General features: G+C 40.0%; 3 protein-coding genes across 4 annotated transcripts in view; 1 reads left to right on the top strand and 2 right to left on the bottom strand.

Annotated features, from left to right (window-relative positions):
• Positions 1 to 11,070, top strand: part of LOC139624209 (RNA-binding protein MEX3B-like) — a 222,134-nt gene extending 211,064 nt beyond the window's left edge. The window contains exon 6 of the transcript XR_011691635.1: positions 11,059 to 11,070. The gene's annotated coding sequence lies outside the window, so the exon portion shown is untranslated. The remainder of the gene's footprint in view (positions 1 to 11,058) is intronic.
• Positions 1,033 to 12,740, bottom strand: LOC139624207 (kinesin-like protein KIF27). Its single transcript, XM_071483131.1, has 15 exons — positions 12,119 to 12,740; positions 10,901 to 11,101; positions 9,219 to 10,219; positions 8,260 to 8,403; positions 7,906 to 8,082; positions 7,566 to 7,759; positions 6,375 to 6,496; positions 6,069 to 6,206; positions 5,362 to 5,576; positions 4,836 to 4,895; positions 4,411 to 4,581; positions 4,123 to 4,314; positions 3,775 to 4,002; positions 2,937 to 3,135; positions 1,033 to 2,793 (listed from the first exon to the last, which is right to left on the bottom strand). The coding sequence occupies exons 1-15, from the start codon at positions 12,414 to 12,416 to the stop codon at positions 2,168 to 2,170; spliced, it is 3,966 nt and encodes a 1,321-aa protein (XP_071339232.1). The 5' UTR covers positions 12,417 to 12,740; the 3' UTR covers positions 1,033 to 2,167.
• A 1,694-nt stretch (positions 12,741 to 14,434) lies between these two features.
• Positions 14,435 to 20,692, bottom strand: qng1 (Q-nucleotide N-glycosylase 1). Of its 2 annotated transcripts, none has more exons than XM_071483148.1 (7): positions 20,551 to 20,692; positions 18,980 to 19,173; positions 18,015 to 18,165; positions 16,719 to 16,831; positions 15,918 to 16,061; positions 15,091 to 15,286; positions 14,435 to 14,992 (listed from the first exon to the last, which is right to left on the bottom strand). In XM_071483148.1, exons 1-7 carry the CDS (start codon positions 20,555 to 20,557, stop codon positions 14,763 to 14,765), a joined length of 1,035 nt encoding a protein of 344 aa, XP_071339249.1. In that variant the 5' UTR covers positions 20,558 to 20,692; the 3' UTR covers positions 14,435 to 14,762. The 2 variants fall into 2 exon arrangements, with proteins under 2 accessions (XP_071339249.1, XP_071339251.1); XM_071483150.1 differs by lacking the exon at positions 20,551 to 20,692 and adding an exon at positions 20,373 to 20,526.
• Between the last annotated feature and the right edge of the window lie 1,739 nt (positions 20,693 to 22,431).

Genomic DNA, 22,431 nt, shown 5'->3' with positions numbered 1-22,431 from the left:
TGCGAGGAACATAGATAATGAGATAATGACATACTTTGAACGAGTAAGTCACACTGAATCTAAAAATATCACGTTGATAAGCAGGCCAAACAACAATAACAAACCTCCTGTTGTTTTTAGGAAATCACCAAACAACTTTTCATAGGAGGTCTTTCCTTTTTAAATGCCTGCTGTAAATTATGTTCTGTGTTGGTTATATGTAGGCTACAGTGTATTTTTTGTGAGCTATGCCTATACTGTTTTCTGGTTTCAAGGTAATTGATTTACACGATCACCATCTAATAATTCAGATCTACTGACTAGAGTTTGCTCTGTTGTCATTACAACTAACCTGTAGTGGTGGAAAAAGAATTCAATCCCACTCAGGTAAAAGTATCAGTAACTCAGTGTATAAGTATACCATTACAAGTAAAAATCCTTTATTCAAAATCCAACTGAAGTAAAAGTCCATAAGTATAATTAGCAAAATGTACTTAAAGTATCAAAAGTAAAATACACATTACATAGAAAATTGCCCCTCTGACTGATCTTTTATTAAATATCACATTATTAGAGTGTTTATACTGAGGCCACAATGTGTACGCAGCATTTACTGTTGTAGCTGGTTGAGGTGGAGCTATAGGTTTAACTACTTTATGCACAGTTGGGTAGTCTAGTCCAGGTTCCCAGTCCTGCAGTTAGAGTTAGGTGCCTCCAAAGAGTCACAAGATGAATCTGAGTGGGCATGAGATGATTAACATGATACAAATTATGCAACACAAATTTGTCTCAAATCTTTTTTGTGAAATATTTGATTGCTTACCATCACTGTCCCTCAAACAATTATTTAAATTAAACTGTCTGAGAAGAATAGAGGCAAATTCACTCTTTAGTGGAACTTACTAACACTTAATTGATATCTAAAACATGACAAGGGGCCCAACTACACACTGTTTTTAGTACACTCAACCCAAAACCATGGCTCCATGGATTAATCTATCCGTGGGCTGAGGCTGAGGGGATGGAATGAATCCTCACAATAAAGACAAAACATTGAGATATGCATCTTAGCAAGTTTAATCAATTTGACTGTAGAGTCACAGAAATAATTTACACAGCAATCAATACACAGTACAACTAACAGTACACAGTGCAGACAGACGTTAAAAAAAAGATTGTATCAAAAACACATAAAAAACATATTGTGTCCACTAGCCATTTTAAGTGCTACACAGTGCCAAACATTAGAGGTGAAAAAGTCAACTATAGGTTGATGAACACATTTTCTCTTTTTAATTCCACTTTTTAAACTTAAAGTGTTGTAAAAGGAGGAGAGTCAGTTTAGTGGATGCAGTTGATGATAACCATTAGGTGAGCTACTGTATTATGACTACAGAAATAATATCAGAAAAGTGCTGTTTTTTCTCCCCCCATTCTCAGGTTATGTACACAATGTGTTTATGTCAGACAGATTTATGACACTGTAAAGATTTTTTTGGCTTGTTTTATGTCTTTATCTAGGAGAGGAGCCTAAAACATAAGATCTCCAAATTTGCAAAACATGCAGTGTTGCATTTTGGTGTGGCAAGAGCTCAGACAAAAATCTATAATCACAAAATTGGATGTTTCACTCTATTTTCTCTTAGCAATTTACCGTATTAGAAATTCTCTCTATATATGCCATTTATCAGATTTATTCTGTTGGCTTGACAACACTGGCTTTCTTTGTGTTTCTTCTCTTCAGTATAGGCAGGAAACTGAAGGAAGATAGTGCTGTGACAAGAGACTGAAGTAGTTCACTGTACATTAACTACATTCCAGTCTGTCTAAGACACTTTAAGGTCATGAACTCAGTGTTTCAGCAGCAGTTTTTCATGCTCTCTGGTGAATTTACAAAGGAAAATGACAAGAAAAACTTCTCTACAAAAACACATTTTTCTCATTCTTAAGTATATTGTTTTTTTCATTCTGGGAAGTAATTTAATGCACCTGTGGGCACTTCTCACTGACCTCAAAGCCCCACAAAGTCCTTAAAGTAGGTATTCTCCAATAAGCATATTTTCACAACATACTTAAAATGAGAGGAAAAAATGTGTCATTCATATTTAGTGAGTTTTATCATAAGTTATTCAAACTTTGTACAAAGATCTATGTAAAGCCACTGAATAGATCTGCAAATGAGGCAACATTATCTGTCAGTGTTTCTGGACACTTCTATGGAGTCCTCTAGTATTGACTCTGTGCTGGAAGCCACAGCAGACTCCCGCCTCCTTGTGGCAGAACCAGAGATCTGCAGGTCAGCTGGACAGATCTGTCTCAGTTCCTTACGACACAAACGGACTGGGGTCATTTCTAAACTTTCCCCATTTTTACCAGCCTCTCTTTCGTTCCTCCCCTGGGACTGTGTGTGTATCTGATTGTATTCAGGCTTTGTTTTTCTGTGTGCTTGGAGGTCAGAAGATGAAGAGGGACAGAGGGCTTGGTGTGCATGTCTCCTCATTTCAGAATCAAACGGCGTCTTTTGGTCTGTTTGCTCAGCATGTATCTTTGTGTATGTTGTTGCTACACGTGTCCTTGCTTGTACCTCTTCAGTGTGCGTCTGGGATTTGCTTGCGCTTGCATGTACCTGCTTATTGTGTGTTTGTTTGTGTTCCTGTTTGTGTGAGGGCTGATCATCAGGGTGTAGGGCACCACTGAAAAGCTCTTTGAGTTTCTTTCTCAGCTGCCGACTGGAGCTCTTGTAGTAAAACAGTTCTTTCTCCAGATGCTGCAGTCTGTCTTGGATACTCTGCTGTGGTTCTCCTGTTCCACCCTCTAAACACACACATACACACACAAACAGGCACACCCGGAGACAAAAGTAAATAGAAAATATAATAAGAAATATTCATGACACAATGTCTGTACAAATATTACAGCAAGAGATAGGGCAAAAAAGGCTGACCTAATTTCCTCACCTTGAAGTTTCTGCAGGAATAGCTGGATGTTGTTCTGGTGATCTCGGTGCTGCTGGGTGAGCTTGCGGTCTGCATCCAGTGCCAGGTGCTGCATGGCGGCCTCCATCTCCCTCAGGACCCTCTCTTGCTCGCCTGCATGAAGCTCCAGCTCTTCACAGCGCAAACGCAAATGTCGCTCCGTCTCACGAAGACAAACAACCTGGAGATGATAAAGTTGAAAGGGAGCCAGAGAACAGTGCAGAGAAGCACATATTATTACACAACATAATTACAAAGATACTGGCTGAATCTTTTACCTTTGTTTACTCTGACAGATGCAGAGAAAAAAACAAGGACAGAGCAAAAAGGGCGGGAGGGAGTTGTTCATGATGTAATAGTATAAGATGGTGCAAACAAACCTCCTGAAGAGAAGTTGGTGGTATGGTATTTAGACATATCAGATGGAAACATGAAGGACACAGAGGGGGGCATTGGTGAAGCAGAGGGAGGGCAGAGACATAATTTAATTAGCATAACAAAAATAGTTCTGCTTCATTTCTGACTCATCTTTCACTCAAGCACATCACCTGGAGAGAGAGAAGGTAAATAACATAGGAAGAGAAAAAGGAGAAACATAAACAGAAAAAATATTTCAGCATCTAGTTTCCATCACACCCAAACCATTTTTTCATTTTAAAAACATGTTTTTAGCAAAGCACAGACACCAGGCACTCATGGAATTTATTTGTAAATAGGAAATGAAAGGAAAAAAAGTGAAAACAAGTAAGGAAGCATGTTGGCTTTGTGTGTACTGCTGAATGTTGCATACATCAATACGTGTGTGTGCATCTTATCTTACCTTGTTGAAATATTTGACAAGCAGCTCCGAGGCCTCGGGTGGTGAGAGCTCCTTCAGCTTCCTGATGACATCACAGAGTTGGGCGGGTTCAGTGCCTTGTGACTGATATGAAGAGTAGTCTGTGATTACCAGCTTCTTCTGTTTGTCCTGGATGAAATGGTTTTTAAACTCCAGAGCTGCATCCAGGGCTTCAATAGCTTCCTCCAGCTGGAGCAGGGAATGCCCCTCCTACATAAGGACGCACAAAAATCAAAGTGCACAAATGTTTAGTTTAACAGAACCCGTGAAATCCATAAATCATATCAGGTGTCAGTTTATTGTAATACAGCTAATTTCTGTTTTTCTGACCTCCATAGTAAGTACTCTGTTTTCCCTCAGCTGTGCATCCAGAGTGTCTCTCCTGTTTTTAAGCATGTCTCTCTCCTTCTCCAATTCCTCTATGGTAACTCCTCCAGTCGGCCTTGCGTTACTACTGCTCTGCAGGTGCTCCTCCACAGAACTCAACTGCGTGGACACACGCAGCAGGTCCTGACTCAGAGCCTGAAAAATAAATTATACAAAACTTCCAGATATAAATATAAATAGACATGTGACAATATTAGCTAAATCATAATAAAAACATATGTACAACCTTACCTGACTGGAGCGTAGCATCTTGACCTCCAGTTTGTTCTTCTGTTGCAGACAGGCCTCTCTGCGCAGGACAACCTCCTCTCTCCTCCTCAGCTCCTCCTCCAGCTCTTGCAACTCTGCTCTCCTGTGAAGCACACGCTCCTCCTCCTGCTCCAGCCAACTGCTCTCACACAGCTACAGTGAGGACAAAGAGGAGCAAAGGGTTGTGAGGAGGGGGAAAAAAGGAGTAAAGAGAGGCAAGGGGTGATGGAGGAGGGAGATGACAGAAAAATAAAGATGATAAGAAAGACAGAGAAGTAGAAACAGTAACAGGAGAGGGAGAGGATGGATACAAAAGAAACATGGTCAAAATGGATTTTTTAGAAGTAGAACATGCAAAACAACCTTTTAAAGAACGTATACTGCTTCTGTATTTAAAAATTGTTTACCTTTTCCTCTAACTCTTCCTGGTGATTGCTTTTGCACACAGTCAAATCTGCTCTTTGCTCCTGTAAACAAAAACACAAATCATGTTTAATCTTTACTCAAGAGCCATTAATAATTTACCCATTACATTTAACCATTTTGTATTTGTCAACTTAAATCAAAGTTAAAAATCAATTTAAACTAAAGACGTAGGTGTATAAGATCACTGACAAAAAGTAGCACTTAAGCAGAACCATCAACAAAAGTTATTAATTTTTTACATGGTGTGGATACACTATTGCTTCTCCAGAATTTACCAGCTTCACTGGTTGTGGGATATTGATATAGAATCAAATATTTGATAGATTATAAATGATCATTAATAGAACTGGATTTTTTGCCTTTTGGCCCATCAACTTAAAAAAGGGATTTAAAAGTTTGTATCAGCAGAACTGAGATGTAGCTTTACACAAGACTTTTCCTGTTGCACAATCTAGACAGCATGTTTGATGTTACTGGTTTCATTTTTAAAAAATCTGTACAACTAACCCCACTTTGGCCAAGTTCTTCGTTGTCATCAGTGGCCTGTCTCTGCTGCCTGAGGCTGGTTTGAAGCTGTGCTCTCTGCAGTCTCATGTGCTGAAGGCTGCGATACACCTCTGCTCGGAATTGCTGGTTCTGCATGGAAAGTCTTGCCAACACACCAGCTTCTCTGCCATCTCCAGTGTGCCTGCCTTGTCTGTCCACTGCCTGGATCTCCTTGTCTGTCACACAAAAGCACACATTTATATATGCAAGTATTGCTCAAAATCTGAGATAGCACATATAAATACATTGTAAGAGATTTGAAACTAATATGTTATTTCCAAACCAGAAAAGAATTTTTTCATACACCACCCATCGTGTAGCCAATCATGGTTCACTTTTTGTCTCTCAGGCTATCATAGACATACTGACTTTGCACATGTCTTGGCTCCAGACATGTTGTTGACAATGACAGATTCCCTGTTGTCCATGAACAGTGGCAGAGAACTAAATTCACTCAACAGAAGCCTCTGGAGGTTGCAACAAGTTCTCATAGGTATTGCAGGAATGTTGTGACTAACCTTGGCTAACTCAAAACTCCTCACACTTGTTCTGATACACAAACAAATCAGTTAAAGATTTCTATTCTTCTTGACTAAATTTCTTACTGTCAATAGACACAGTCTATGTCAAGGAACACAGCAATACACACTATATAATTATATAAACACCAGTTTTGTCAAGATCTTTGATGAGCTGCTCTTCCATGCGCATGTTGACTGCCAGATCTTTGATCCTTCTCTGAGTAACACTGGCTCTTAGTCTGGCCTTCCTCATATGACTTTGTTTGGCATGGTTTTCCTTGGTCCCTGTAAAGAAATAGTAACTGACAATAAAAAAGAAAACAACTTCTTGGATATAAAATAACTCTTTGGGATATCACAGACGAGAATGGAGACAGGAAAGCCTGCCTCTGAATATAAAAGGACAACGAAACAGAAGACTGTGAAATAAAATCAAATGCATGTAAAGAATACCTGTGGCCTGCTGAGGCTGTTGTAAAAATGGATTCCCATTAGATGTTTTGTCTAGTCCAGTGTTTTTCTCTTTCAGAGCTGATTTCTTCTGCCGGTTGGTCCATGTTCGGTTTAAAGAACGCCTGGAGTAACATCACAGTATTTGATTAGGCAGATCATTTCGGATTGACTCGCTGCTGTCAGAAAAGCTGACTTTCTCAATGAAAGATAATCGATATGTGTGAAACCAAGGACTTTTTGTGTTTCTGTGGCTCACGGTACACCTGCAGTACACTTGGAAACAGGTTTGTTGGGAAAAACTATGTATGTTAGATCCTAGCATCATTCGTGGCCAATCACATCAACTCCTTTCATCTTCTTTAAAAGGGGTGTTGTTCACAATGCACCCCAGGGGTGTCATATCTCCTATATGTCCATGAATGTGAGCTTCATTGATTTGGAGCCTGTGCAGAACACCAATTTATTTTTGACCAGTTTGAGGTGCACAAGAGCAAAGATACTGGTGGGGCTATTTTGAAACTGTATTTCATAACAGCTTGGTGCTGGTTGCACAAAATTGAATTAATTAACTACATGTGTTTGCCATGTGTAATGCATTGCTCTTAAATGCAGGGCTAAAGTTAGAGGCAGCAAATGGAACCATAATTATTATTATCAAAATTACCACAAACAGTATTAAAACTAGTTTCTACTAGTTGAAACGTGTATCAAAAAATGTGAAATGAGAGGCGTAACATTCAGAGTTTCTGTGATTGGGAGAGGTCAACTGAGGTGCACTAGCTAAATTGACAAGTGCATTGTTAACCTCATCTGAACAGGCAGGTGGCTGACAGCACAAAATGCCGTCATCGTTGACACCAAAATTGTAGTGTGTCACTGGACTGCCACTGATACACCCCCTAAAGCGCTTGTCTTCCCATGTTGGTGCATGGACAGTCACTGCTATACAAAGCAGGAGCAGGTGAGGAATAAACGTTACCACACCTGAAGAAAAGCATCTTGGTAAAAGTGAAAAAAATTACATGTCATTTAATATTAACTAGGTTACTCTGCTTTTTTATGCAACATTTTGTCTTTGCAGCATATGAACAAAAACTTTTATAAAACTTGTAAAATTTGTATTTGTTGTAGTGAATCACTGGTGGCTTCACAAAGTAGGAACCAGTAGACAGGTATTACACAGACTCTCACCTAAATGCCATTTTGCTCACACAGTCGTCATCCTCCTCCTCCTCCTCTTGACTCCTGTCTTTGCTCTCTGCCTGTTTTATGAATGGACAGTACACCTCATCCTTTTCCTCAAGCTTAGCCAGAAGGAGATAACCGCGCATCTTAAAGGCTGCCATCACCCTCTCCAGTGAATAGGCTGGGGGACTAGAGTGGATCTACAGACACGCATGCATACGGACAGAAATATGCACGGCCATAAACAACAGGCTATGTTTATAACTTACAAAGTCAAGTGTATCTGGTACAACAGATATAAACACAATCAATTACACACACAGAACAAAACATTGCAACAACCTACCTTCCTGGGAGGCCCATGTCCACAGCTGTCTCTGATCAGAGGGACACTATGGGGCCGCTTGCCTGAGTTCCCAGAAGTCACTGCTTCCACTGCCGCCCCTGAGGTTGCACCCCGAAAGGTCATGAGGTCGCTGCGGAGACGATCAATCAGAATCTGCTGGTCCACCAGTTGTTCAGTCTGAAAACATTCACAGAGGAATGAGCACACAGGTATGGATTAAAAAAAAAAAAAAACAGAAGAGTTGTCATTAAATTCAAGGACAGTTGTGAAGTTTTATTTGGAGATAATCTACAATGCTGAATGCACTGTTCACTTCTACTGTATAACAGCACTCAAAACTGCTCTTCTCCTCACCTGTATACGATTATGTTCCTTTTCCTCCTCTAAGGCTTGAAGGTAGGTTTTGCTCTCTTGATGAAGTTTCTCAACAACTTTTTGTACCTGTCTCAGCTCTGCATTTTTCTGCTCCAACAGCTGCCCCTCTATGTTGAGAGCTTCCTAAGGATAAGAGTAGGTTAGAGAAAAGTGTCACTTTTTTTCTATGTCTTTTTATTTACCTTGATTTATGGATATTTAGTCATTCAGTGGCCCTCTTTTCATTTTTAAAATCAGAAAAGCTTTTTTGTCTATGTATCTTACTGATCCAGTGCATCTGTTGCTTTCATTCACATGATCTCATATTAGGCTCTCAGGGATTAAAGGATGTCACAGTGGAAATTTTGACATTTCATAATGGAAAAAAACAGCCACAACATTAACAATAGCCCGATTCCATTAGGTGTGCCAGAAAGCCAGCATAAACAGCACCAGGGCCCAGATGAGGCTGACACATCTAAATGGGATGTTATTAGTGACACCTACGCTTTTCAACTTCTGAACAACAATACTGATTTCATACATGGAGAAGGATGGGCTCTTCCATTATACAGCACTGTGACTGGCACAGAATTTTAAAAGGTATGAGAACAGTAACATGACAGGGTGATGACAAGTGATTAATTAGCAGTCTGTGCCCTGTCTGTTTTAATTAATTTAAACTATTTTGAAAAAAATTACTTGAGCAGAGTCGGGTAAGTGAATAAAATATATAAATAAAACACTAAGTGCATTTCCATAACCTTATTATTGGTGGCATATCAGCTAGCACTTTGAGTTGAGATGGACATTGTCACTGCACAATAACTGAAATAGAGCCCTAAGTGTTATGGATTATGAAGCAGCTCCCATCAATTGTTTGATAAAATAAACATTTGTTAACTTTAATGGCCATCTGTTGTTTCTTTTTTCTTTTTTTTTTTACTTTTTATCATTACCTGGCACTTGTTGAGCTCTTCTCTGAGCTTTAATGATGTAAGATATTCAAACTTGTCTCCATCCCCTTTTGACCAGTCCTTATCATCGATTTGATGTGTGTTATTGACAGCTGTCAGTCTCTCCTGCCAGTCCTGCAGTTGCTGCCTGAAAGATTGACTTGGTGAGGGACCAGAGATATCTGCAAGCAAAGCTGCAGCTTCCTGTGCCAGGAAGCGGTAGTGTGATGATTGCTCTTGGTTCATCCTCTGATCTGGCGCAGATACCACCTGGCTGGGCTGTTTGAAGCTCTCTCCCTCTTCAGCTTTTCCAACTGTCCTTTCCCTTTGCATCTCCATCTCTCTCTCCTTCTCTTTCAGTAGCTCTCTCAGTGTCTTTACTTCATACTCAAGCTCCCCTAGTCGAGCCTCGCCAGGGTCCCAGGCTGTAGGACATGATTTTATCTCTGTATGAGGAGGTATTGCTCTGGGACGGTTGCGAATGTGACGGGCCTTGGAGGCAAACTGCAGGACACTCAGAGTCTCAGCTACACTGTGGTGAGAGGGGCTTACACAGGCCACCATCAGCGTATGGGCAGTACCACCCAGTGAATCACGGAGGAGACGGGTGATCTTGGCAGCACGATACGGTATGTGTGCACTGTTGCAGTTGTTACCACGGCGACTTCGAGCAGGGTCAGACAGGGCGCGAATAACATTGCCCAGTGCAAGCAGGCCCGTGTTGATCTGAACAGACTCTTTGAGCCGTGTCCCAGTGTTGCCAGTTTTTCCAGCACGCTCCGAGCCTGCTAGGTCAACCAGACAGAGTTTGGAGGAGCAAACAGACTTTAAGGAATTGCTGCTGCGGCAACATTGGATGAGCTGAAGGGTGAGGATGGCATGAGAGCGACTGGAGTGCTCGTTCATCCCTGTGGTGCCGGTGTGGCGTAGAGCATTACCCGTCTCTAGAACGCTGAGTAGCTCCTCTGCTGAGGAGATGACCATCTCTTTGGCTCCCACCACCACTGAAAACACACAGCTGAAATATTACTTTGCCCCAATGTACAAAGTAGTGTTTAATCTTGTTGTATTACTGACTTCCTCATCCTCTCTGAAATAATGTTTCTCATTCAGTAAATGAATGACTTTACACATTAAGATCAGTTTACTAATGAGCACTGCAAAGCCTGTGATTTTGACTGATCACACATATTTTCTGCAGCTAAACTGATGTCATCAGGGTTATCACTTGGGCTTGGAGACTAAAAAGCTACAACAGAAAGCAAACTGGACACTACTGATGTGCATGATGGGAAGTGTAGGATCCTGTGCGTTTGAAACTTAATACTTGGGACTACTACTAACCAAAATTGGCTACTGATGTATGAATTCACTTTTAAATTTGTCTCTTGCACATCCAACCAACTTTATGGAAGTGCAGTACATCAATAACAAAAAAGGAGCACCAGTGGCATGATGAACCACTTTGTGATGCAATGAACAGCAAGTCCTTAAATAGGATTGGTGTAAATAAATAGCTGGATGGTGGATATATGGACAAATCCACACAAGTAACACACAGAAGGTGTTATCATTAAAATTTATCTCCCATGTCCTTTGTTTTAGGAAATCCTATGACTTAATTTCTTCAAATGCATTCTACAGTATGTGAAACATACAAAGAATTTGAATTTTTTTTTCATTACCTGTGTTTCCTTTCTCGTCCTCTCTGATATGAAGCTCTTTCTGAATGGTGTGTGGCTCCAGCAGGTCTCGCAGCTCCTCCCTGTACAGCTCCATATATGAGACCCGCATTGTGGCCTCCACACCTTCACTGTTCTTCCTCTTCTCCCCCAACAACAAGAACACATCCTGGGCCACACGGTCAATAATTCCTCCATTTTCATCTGAGAAAAGTTTTGGAAGAAAGAGACACATATAAATAAATTACATGTTGCAAAGACCAGGGAGTGAAACATTAGAAGAGACCTTCTGAGTCAAATCTCTAGCACTTGTGTGAAGTATAACAATGGGTTAAAAGCAAATTACTGAGCTTTTGAAGTCAGGATTTTTGCAGCGTTCACCAAGTTAAATTTAAGACACTTTTAATACCCCATACCCCTCAAAGCATGGGCGATATCAATAAAAACCAGAAGGGATAATAACCTACAATTATTTGATTAATTTACATTAATTTCACATTTATGGCATCACTTTCTGGCTTATTCCTACTTTGTCCTAATTTAGGGTCGCAACTAATATTTTTTACATTATAAATTAATCTGCTGATTATTTTTTTGATTAATCATTTAGTTAATGAAACATCAAAAAATTGTGAAAAAAGTCCCTCACAACTTGCAGTCAAATGTCACCTATTCAAATATGTTGTTTTGTCAGACCAACAGTTCAAAACCCAAATATATTCAATTTATTGTAATATATGACAAAGAACAAATCCTTATATCTGAGAAGAAAATGTTTAAACATAACCTGCATAAGAAGCACAAAAAAAAGAAGAAGATGAATGAATGGATGGATTAAACAATCAAAAAATAACTAATTTAAAGTCGTGGATCTGAAACAGTACTACTGGAGATTTCCCTGTAAGGTTTTGTACAAATCACCAGTAACTAGAGTCACTGCTTTTATACCCTCTACTTGCCGCTGCCAAACTCTACCAACTAAAACAGTACATATTCAGTAAATATTTAAGATCGCCTTGAACATGCAGCAAAAGGTACTGTGACACTCCAGTTTTTCTCATCTCAAACAGACTGTCAAAGTGGTCAAATGTCATTTTCCCGATCAGTCTGACCAGTGATCAATCAGTTCACCTCTCTTCTCCTAAATCCCCCCCTCTGGATCTTTCTAATCTAACGTCCTTTTTGGGATAAAAATTGACACTTGTGCTCTCTGCAACTTACCCAGGTTCCCTCCTCCCAGTGTGTATGTCTTCCCTGACCCTGTTTGTCCATAACAGAAGACGGTGGCATTGTAGCCGTCGACCAGGGACTCGACGAGCGGCTGGACGCAGGACTCGTACACCTCGTCCTGGCTGGCTGTCGGTCCAAATGCGTGGTCGAAGGAGTAGAGTCGGTCCGAGCCGAGCATCACCTGGGCGGAACCCGGCACCATGCGTACACACACCTGGTGGTTGTGGAGGACTTCCTTGGGAAGCAGGGGCCGGATACGGACCGCAACCCGGACACACACCTCGCTCATAACGGGGACTTGTAGTTACTGAGGACGAAGTGCTTGTAAAGAGGAAGATCTTTCATCCCAGCACCTCACAGCTGGGTTGTGGTGAAACTTCTTATTTCAGCTCTTAAACATTTTACCAAAACAAACCGTCTGGTGTTGGCCTTGTGTGTTTAACCACCATCGTCCTCGCTGGGTCTTTTGTTGACGCTGTTGATAACTTCGTCGACTGTCCCGTTTGTTGTTGCTCCTCGGTTGCCCGGGAAACCACCGCGGCGGGGCTGCAGCAGTCGAGGAAATAAGAGCCTCCATGGAGGGCGGGCCGAGTGGTACGTGAAGGCAACAGCGCCGTCTGTTGAGCAAGCCGCTTGTCTTAAAAACAAAAACAAAAATACCCTTTAAACCTCAATGAAAATCGTATCCTTAAAAAAAAAAAAAAAAAAAAAAAAAAAAAAGAAATAAAATTCGACCACCATTTTTTTTTATTTAAAGGAAAGGAAATTTAAATTAAGGTTAAAGAAAATCACATGTTACAAACATACATTTTAAAGGATGTTTCAGTCTGTCTTAAAATGACATCTAAGTGCCCATATTAACATTAACATTGAAGTTCCCTTCCTGACTCCATACTTAATATGCTTCTGATGCAAAGGATGTGTATAAAACTTTAACTGAAGCTAATATGTCTAATATCCAAGACAAATAAATCAACTGGATATTCTCTCTTCTGTACCATGTTTTACTAAAAAGCTTGTATCTTTGGAACATATGCATTTGATTCGTCTAACTTGAACTGCATAAGCCTATTAAAAGCTTAAGATACATTTTGGAATATACCATATTTTATTTTCTCAGAAGAGGGCTGTAGACTTTGTCCCTCCCCCTGTCACTGAAAGCACAGTAAAAGGAGATCTGTTTATGGCCAGAATGAACAGGAGAACTGATTAGAGCAAGTAAATCCCATTTTAATGTTCTCATGGGCACATGTCTGACATTAGTAGGCTATATTCATTGGAGAAAAAAAAAATCCTTGCAACAGTTAACATCATAACAAATAAGTGCTCAAATATCATACCAGATTTAACTCTCCCCCAAAGGAATTCTTTGGGGACGTCGCTGTATAAGAACTGAATTGGCATAAAACATTGTAATGTGGTGATACATTTTGTGTTAGTAATAAAAATAAAGATGTGTGGCAAAATAATTTGACATCTATTTGCCACTGTATTTACACCACAATATATTGGGAATGTTAATTTGTTGCAATGCGATGGACAAGGATTTTAGTTTGTTTGTATAATTGATTTTATTAAAGGGGATATTCCACATTCATCACAATAAATGCACTACCTACAAACCAAATTATAGAAACTTCTCTCAAGAACTACTTCAGTATGGCAACACAATTAAGAGACCTTCTAAATACAGTAGGGTATTTTGTTTTACCGCATTTATGAATATTTCTATTTAGTGACTATCTTTTATTTGTATTTATTTTAATGGTCTTGCTGTGTTACCAGCATGAACAATTTTGTTAAAAAGGTATTTAAAAACCAAAATGTCTTTAATGAAGAAAAAATGAACTGCAATAAAATTCTATTAACATGGAAATGATGATGAAATTACATTTTAATACGTTATAAATAAGTTGATCCAAGTTTTGATGATTTATTAAATCATTTCACAATTTGTTGTGTCTTTTATATATTTTAATTGATTTATTAATATGATTATTTATTTTAAAATAACTCCTTTATATGATATTAAACATTGTGGGGCTCCAATATGATTCCTTTTCTCATTCACAGCAATATATGCATAATACTTATATACACAAAAATATTCAGTATCGAGTTTATACCTCTCCAATACATTTTCCTGTTATTACACAATATTTATTATTATTGCATTATAAATTAGAATATTTTTTTAGGAGTTGCCTTACAGACATCTTCCTTTAAGATTTCAAGTGGATGATGCGAAAAAAGATCCTAAGTAATGCATCTATTGCAACACTCCTGTAAACGAATTAACATACAGTATCTGACCAAAATATTTTATTTTCACTGTTTGGGTGTCAGTTCAAATCACTGTAGAATGGAGCATACAGCATACTCACATGGAGTGTATGATCACTTGTTCCATCTCACCAACAGCTAACATTTTAATTGACTGTAAATAGACAACAGTGCTGCTACCCACATAGACGATGCTACATTAAAGCTTCACACCTGCCTTCATTAGAAAAGCCCACTTGTACATATATCTGGCACAGGGACAAGCTTGGCTTTATCCCAGGGAAAGGCACTGGTGCCAAGGTTGCACACTGAGAAGTGCTGCCTGCTGTATATAATGCTGCCAGCCAGCCCGTCAGTAGTAAATACAGCGTGTGCGGTGAATGGGAATGTGGGCCATCTCTTTGTGGTGCTGCTTGGCGTAAGGCCACAGGTAGAAGTCGATGATTGTGGAAGTGATGTTACATGTCTGTCCGTCTCTCTCCTGCACCAGCTTGCAAAGTAGGTCTTTGATGAGCTCCACTGACCAAATCGAACAACCTCGGATCTCAACCTCTCTCCTGTCCCCTGAACACAGTCGCTCACCTGAAAGAAACCAGCGACAAGCACATAACACATAGAATGATTATATTATACTACTTTTAAAGGATTAATTCATTCATTTACACAATCTCCTGTCTCACCGTTTTTTAGCATCTGCATCAGTGTATCAGAGTATCGCAGCGCTCCGAGGTAGACAAGAGCCTGTGGGACCCTGTAGTCTGCAAACATGGTAAGCCAGTCCATGTTAATGATGTCTCCCTCTCCTCTGGCCTCCATCACACCCCAGAAATCTGCCACCAGGATCTGGGCTCGCTTGTAGAATGAGATTCTCTTCCCCTGAAAGAAACAGGACAGAATACACTGCAGATACTGTATCTGCTGTTTGTAATATAATGGCAAGAATATGTGTGCACAGAGTATAATTTGCGCCTTCACTGACTATAATATGAAGAGAGCAGTAGAAATATTGCCACACTTTCATTGGCCAGGAGATGGAACTCTAACATCACAGTTTATCTTCTCCAAATGCATATAATTATCTCAGATTGCATACACTTCCTATATGCTTTCAAGATATTTTATACATGTTCTATTTTTTTTATTAGTCTATGAATTTAAAGTGTGTACACAATTGTACAGTACACTTATTGTACAATTAATGAATTCAATAGAAAAATGGATGTAAGAACCATGGTTTCTACTGTGTAAAAAAAAAAAAAGGATGACAAGCTCCAAGCTAATTTTTCAATTTAATTTGTAAATGGACACCTATCCAACCAGAAATCATTTTTATTTTATTTTATCTGAGATGAATGTTTCAATCATTGATGTAGACAAACTAAAACTAACTAAAACATGACATTTGCAGAAAATATAAAAGTTCAAGAATTTTCTCTGGCAACATTTTTCAGCACATATTCCTAACATGAAATGTTTTTTTTTAGAAAAGGCCTACTATAACTCTAACCTTATACACAGCTTCGTCCCTGTAGGAAGGGATCTTCTCCACGATGAGCTCCACCATCTTCTGGGCATCGTTCCCGGCTGGGCTGATAAAACTGCGAAAGCTTCCGCCATGTTCCAGCAACACGCGACCGCCTTCAGTCAGCACCTTGTTAGACAGATCCAGTTCAAATTCAACAATGATGCAGAGTAGGAGGTTAATCTACTATGCATACTTTCACTTTTCACTTAACATGGGAAATGAAGTTGGGGTAATTATGTAACACTGATAGACAAACTACAGTAGTTATATGAACTGTAACATCAGTTTCCATAGTAAATGTGAAAATATGTCTAAAAAGACAAGATTCAAAGAAAGATAAAAACACACGTACACAGCTGCCATATGGATACTACAGGTATAGGACAATATGATCCCAGATACCTTATGAACTGTGCAGGAATGAAACAGTGCATTAGTTTTTGATTCAATGTGGCATCTATGTTCAGTCTATCGATTAGAGAGATGGGATGATACATCCTGTTTTTTTTTTACACATTTGTCTCTCAGTTGAAAAGAACTGCTGTACTTTTGTGCTACATAACTGCTGAGAAGGCAGTCTAAATGTGTGGTTGCAAAAGTCAACTGTTTTAAACAGAAGGTGGAAATGCAAGGTGCAACTTCAGACATCCCTTTCATCACTGTACTGACGATGTGTCAAACTGCGATAGAAAAAAAAACCTTATTGAAATGACCTGTGGATTAAAAGCATAATTACTTCCCTAGTATTACGGCTGTCGGATGCTAAGATGATAATGTTAGAACCTTGTGGCGCTCCTGAAGCATCGGCATGGGTGTTTCATTGTCTGATCGAAGGACATGTCCCAACTCCTCCACACTCATCTGAGAGAAGTACTTTGGATCAGTTATGGGTATACCTGTGGAGTGAGGAGAGGACAAGCAGCTAGTTGGATAAATCTTGGATAGGAATTACCTGAGAGAAAGACAAAGAGGACTCTCAAGGCTACTAACTTATGAAGTTATAGTGTGCTATAATAACAGGAATATACTGCACAGTAGCCATTTCTTGCAAAAGGCTCAAAAGACATAATTTGTTCTGATCACATGCTGTCAACCCTTGAGATTCACAGTCTGGAGAAAAACTACCTGTGATTTTCTGAGAGACTCTCTTGTAATTATAAAGGCCACAGCGACCACACATTGAGAGCACTATTCCATATGAGACATAATTGATTCATATCCGGAGTCATTCACGCTAATTATGAATGATGCACAGGCGCATGCAGAGCTACAAGCAATTTCCCAGCAGTCCAAGTTCAAGTAAAGGGCACATACACAATAATTGGCAATAGAAGTGCAAAACAAAAGCACACAGGATAGCTAAAGAGACATCAAAAAGGGCTTGAATATCCATCTTTTTCTCCAGAGACCAGGCTTCTTACAAAAAGGATAAATCACTCTATGACAAAAGGTACAGTTGTCATGTGTCACTGTTAGAGCATGATTCCACCTTTTCTTTATATTTCTGACATTCCCATCACACAGGCCTTTTTCAATGAGTGGAATCTGGTTTATTTTCTGTGTCATTCTAATAAACATTTGCTTAGCAAATGTAAGTAACAGCTATGACGCATCACCTCAACTTCACACCTGGGAAACGAGGTCAGATGTGTAACTGCTAAATTGACGTACTACTAAACAAAGCAATACATGTTATTTTTAGCCTTGTTAAGATACAACGTTCCAACTGGTCATATATTTCAAAATCTCTTGATTCTATCTCTGCAAAGATCCCCATTTCATTGTGACACAGAACTTGTTCACACTTTCTTTTTTTATGCCAAAAAGAAACGGGTGAGAAACGTACATTTTACCATTCTTATGCCTCTGTAACTTTAGTTCACTGTCTGTTATACTCATAACAACTTTTTGGTTGTAAAATTTGAGGACTCTTCTATCAAAAGAGAACAGTGCTATGACTGTAATCAAAAATATTGGAGAACAGTATCCTGTGTCTGTGACATCCCTTAAAACCAACAAAAAGTTGAGTTCTGGTGTCCACACATCATTTATTTAATGTTACACTGTACATGCTCTCACCCTCTTCCATGGCCCTGGTGATGGCAGCACATAGTGTCATGTAGCCTGTGTGCGTGGTCCCTTTATAGGTCACCTCACACTGTTGAGTTTCACTCTCTGGCCAAAAGGAGAAGTTCATGGTGTCTACCACAAACACCCAGTTCAAGGCCTGCCGTGTTGAAAGACAGAAGATATTGAGAGAGAGTGTAGTGAGGAAGAACACAGTTAAACCACTTTAAGACAAATGGCTAAAAGGTGTGCGGAGAGCTTTCTCCAATTTAAAGCCTATGATTGATTTTGATGATGCACATTAATAATGTAATCAGGTATGTATAGTAATCAGTTTTCACTGAATAGGAGTCACAACATTTGACCAAGTGGCCAGACTAGACTCGTTTTTTGACCAGTATATATAAAGTTATAAAATGCCATTTTTACCTTGGGCTGCAACTGATGATTTTCTTATTATCTTTCTCATTATTGATTAATCTGACAATTATTTTTCTGCTTAATCATTTAAATGTCACAAAATAGTGAAAAATGCCTGTCACAATTTCCCAGAGCCACAGGTGGCCTCTTCAAACCTCCTGCTTGGTTGAACCAACCAAAAATTACTTTTATTTTCTGCACAGAAAATTGCAAAACCTTAAATCAAATGATGCTTGTTTAAACAACTTAAAAGATTTATTGAGCTGCTCAGAGAATTTTCTGTTGACTGACTAACGACGCAACAAGACAGCATCTCTACAACATGTCTGAAATGTAGAGATACAGACTAAACCTGACTACGCACAGGCTACGCCCTGACTACCAGAGCCCTGAGGATCATCACCTGTCATCCCCGCTACCGAATATTTGTGCAATATTGCTGTTGCCTTCATTTCACTGAACACAAATTTCTATGTAACACGTCGTTCACTACTTATGAATAAGATGAAGAATTATTTAGCACTGTGGGCGGCACCAGATGTTGACAAACTCCCCTGGTCAGATGTGGGTGCCGGGGCCAATGGATTTGCCGTCTTCCAGCCACTGGCAGTCAGACTGTCACTGTGTCGGATAGTGTAGAGCATCTCTGCCACCTTCTGCACTCCTTCCTCCTCCACAAACACATCCTGACTCCGCTCTGCTATAAACTGGCCGGACTCACGAGGAAGCAGAGGTGTTTCCATGATGGATTCTGTATGGAGCAGAAACATAGATGCGAGAAGACATCTAGGCAAACATGCATGCAAATATGAATACACTCCCAGTGCCCAGATGAGTCTAGGGAAGTAACTATGACAACAACCATCTCTTACAAACACATTCACATTTGCAACATAAACCTAGAGTAGACTTGTTCTAGTCAAAGACATGCAGACGTCAGGGGCAGCCTCTGTGAGCATGTATGGGTGGGTGTAAGGGGAATGTGAATGCCAGTGCCCTTTTCATATTGATACAGCAATTTCCTACATCTCGAGGGAAGTGCCATTTTAAAGATTATCTCCCTTCTTTATTAGATAATTCATAATGAAAAGACATGAAGATGGTGGGGAGAGATGCGACAAAACAAGAACATTTCTTTTTTGGAAGAAAACATTGCATTAGTTTACAAAGTAGTTCAGGGACATTGCTAACATCAATTTCCGGTGGTGGAAAGTAACTGAGTACAGTTACTCAAGTACAGTTCTGTTTGTACTTTACCAGAGTATTCTAATTTTATGTTGCTTTCTACTTTTGCCCCACTACATTTCAAAGGGAAACAGTGTTTTTTTTTTTTTTACCTCACTGAATTTATTTAACATTAAGTTATTTGATATAAAATGTGATGCGCTGTTATACAACTACACCACTAATTCTTACTTAGTGCATCACCAATAATAATAGTATTATCTATAATGCTGATAAAGCAATTTAGCCTGTACAACTTTTATACTGTAAGTAACTTTTGCTGATAATACTTTTACTTAAATACAGTTGTACAGCACAGCTAATTTGCTCATTTTACTTCAAGGGTCTGATACTTCTTCCACCACTGTAGTCTTCACAGTGTTGGAGCTATGGGTTGCATCACAGCTGGTTTCCAAAGTCCTCCTGCAGTGGAAATTATATCCTTCTGTTTTCTGTCTTTCTGAAGTGTCCTGAGGTCCTGTGTCCTATGTCAATGATGCCTTCTCAACCAGACTAATAATAGGAAACTGTGACGCACAAACATAGTGGGTTACTGAATGTTTATTCCAATTAATTAATTTCACTGCTGTTTCTGTGTTGAGTCACTTCCCACTATGACAGAAAAATATCACAGGAGTGCAGCTGTTTCTTTGCTATTTGTTTTTTCGTGGAAACAGCAGTGTTGGTCATGGGTTGGTCAGCAGCTAAGTTACATCACGTCATTACCTTTCATTGACAAACCTGGCGAGCAAAGTGCATGTAAGATCTGAATGTCGCCACTAATACAGACACTACTGAGCCTCCACACTATGGATCAACAACAGGCGCTTTTAAATACGCACTTCCTGTTCAGCGGCATCTGTCTTACTCATTCGTTCGTGAACTAATGCTTTCCTTAACTTACCTATCATCGAGTTTGCAAGTAAAGCACCATGCAAACCCGTGCAGCGCCGCGTTTCCACTACCTGGTTTCAGGCTTTTGACCAATCAGAGCCTCCGTTGTGGACACATCACAGACCAATAGACCAATCATAGGAAGCCAGAAGAGGAAACAGGAAAAGCAATATCCGCTATGAATACACAAAGACAATTATTAATCCCTACATTGTCACCCTTTATTTTTCTAGACGGACCTAGATGACATCATGTCGGAGGTGTGGGGTCATTAAGTGACCGGGCTGACCTTCAAGGGGGGCCCCAAGGATCCCATTGACCCCCACTGTACATGGCAGTTTCCTCATTTCCCCAAGACAACAACCAGTACCTTAGCACTGTAGTGAAACGGGCGTTTTTCATTATTTACTGAAATTTTATAATCAATTAACTAATCAATTATTAAAAACAATAATTGTCAGATGTACTCATAACGAAAATAATTGAGGTTTGCAGGCTTACACATCTATGATGGAATAACATTGCTACACTACCTGAAGTTTTCTGCATGTTAATTACTTAACAGACAAAATAGAAACAACAAATTTTTACAACAAACAGGTTCAATATAAACTAAATATTTAAACTACATTTATATAGGATAGAGGACCTGTCATAGTATTATACTTCAGTGGTGCAATTTTCCAGTAACTTTGCAATTTTTGACTTAAATGATATATACACTGCTCAAAGAAATTAAAGGAACAGTTTTTTATCAGGGTATGGCATGAATTCAATTGCACTTTTCTGATAATGATTTGGTCAGTTAAGTGGCAGAGGGGGTTGTTAATCAGTTTCAGCTGCACTGGTGTTGATGGAATTAACAACATTTGCACTAGAGGGGCAACAATGAGACGACCCCCAAAACAGGACTGGTTTTGCATGTGGAGGCCATTTCAAGTTTCTCCCTCTTGATCTTTTTGAACTGGTTTTCCACTAGTGTTGGCTTTAGCTAGAGTCATTATCACGACTGGGAGCATGAGGCGATTTCTTAACCCTACAGAAGTTGCACAGATTGTCCAACTCCTCCAGGATGGCACATCCACGCGTGCCGTTGCAAGGAGATTTGATGTGTCTCCCAGCACAATCTCCAGAACATGGAGGAGATTCCAGGAGACAGGCAGTTACTCTAGGAGAGCTGGACAGGGCCGTAGACGGTCCTCAACCCATCAGCAGGACCGATATCTGCTGCTTTGTGCAAGGAGGAACAGGTTGAGCACTGCCCGAGCCCTACAGAATGACCTGCAGCAGGCCACTGGTGTGAATGTTTCTGCCCAAACAGTCGGAAACAGACTTCATGAGGGTGGCCTCAGGGCGTGACGTCCTGTAGTGTGCCCTGTGCTCACTGCCCAGCACCGTGGAGCTCGATTGGCATTTGCCATAGAACGCCAGAATTGGCATGTCCGCCACTGGCGCCCTGTGCTTTTCACAGATGAGAGCAGGTTCACCCTGAGCACCTGTGATAGACGTGAAAGGGTCTGGAGAAGCCAAGGAGAACGCTATGCTGCCTGCAACATCATTCAGCATGACCGATTCGGTGGTGGGTCAGTGATGGTCTGGGGAGGCATATCCATGGAGGGACGCAAAGACCTCTACAGGCTAGAGAACGGCAGTCTTACTGCCATTAGGTATCGGGATAAAATCCTTGAACCCATAGTCAGACCCTACACTGGTGATCTGGGACGACATCCCACAAGACACCATCCGTCGTCTCATTAGGAGCATGCCGCGACGTTGTCAAGCATGCATACAAGCACGTGGGGGCCACACAAGATATTGAGAAGCATTTTGAGTTGCAGAAATTGAATTTGGCAAAATGGACTAACCTGCCACAAAACTTTTTCACTTTGAT

This window comes from Trachinotus anak, unplaced genomic scaffold, assembly GCF_046630095.1.
Source record: "Trachinotus anak isolate AG129_WGS33_773 ecotype Australia unplaced genomic scaffold, CSIRO_AGI_Tana_v1 ptg000008l, whole genome shotgun sequence".
NCBI lineage: Eukaryota > Metazoa > Chordata > Actinopteri > Carangiformes > Carangidae > Trachinotus > Trachinotus anak.
The sequence above is the reverse complement of the archived record's forward strand: the minus strand, read 5'-3'. Positions and strand labels throughout refer to the sequence as shown.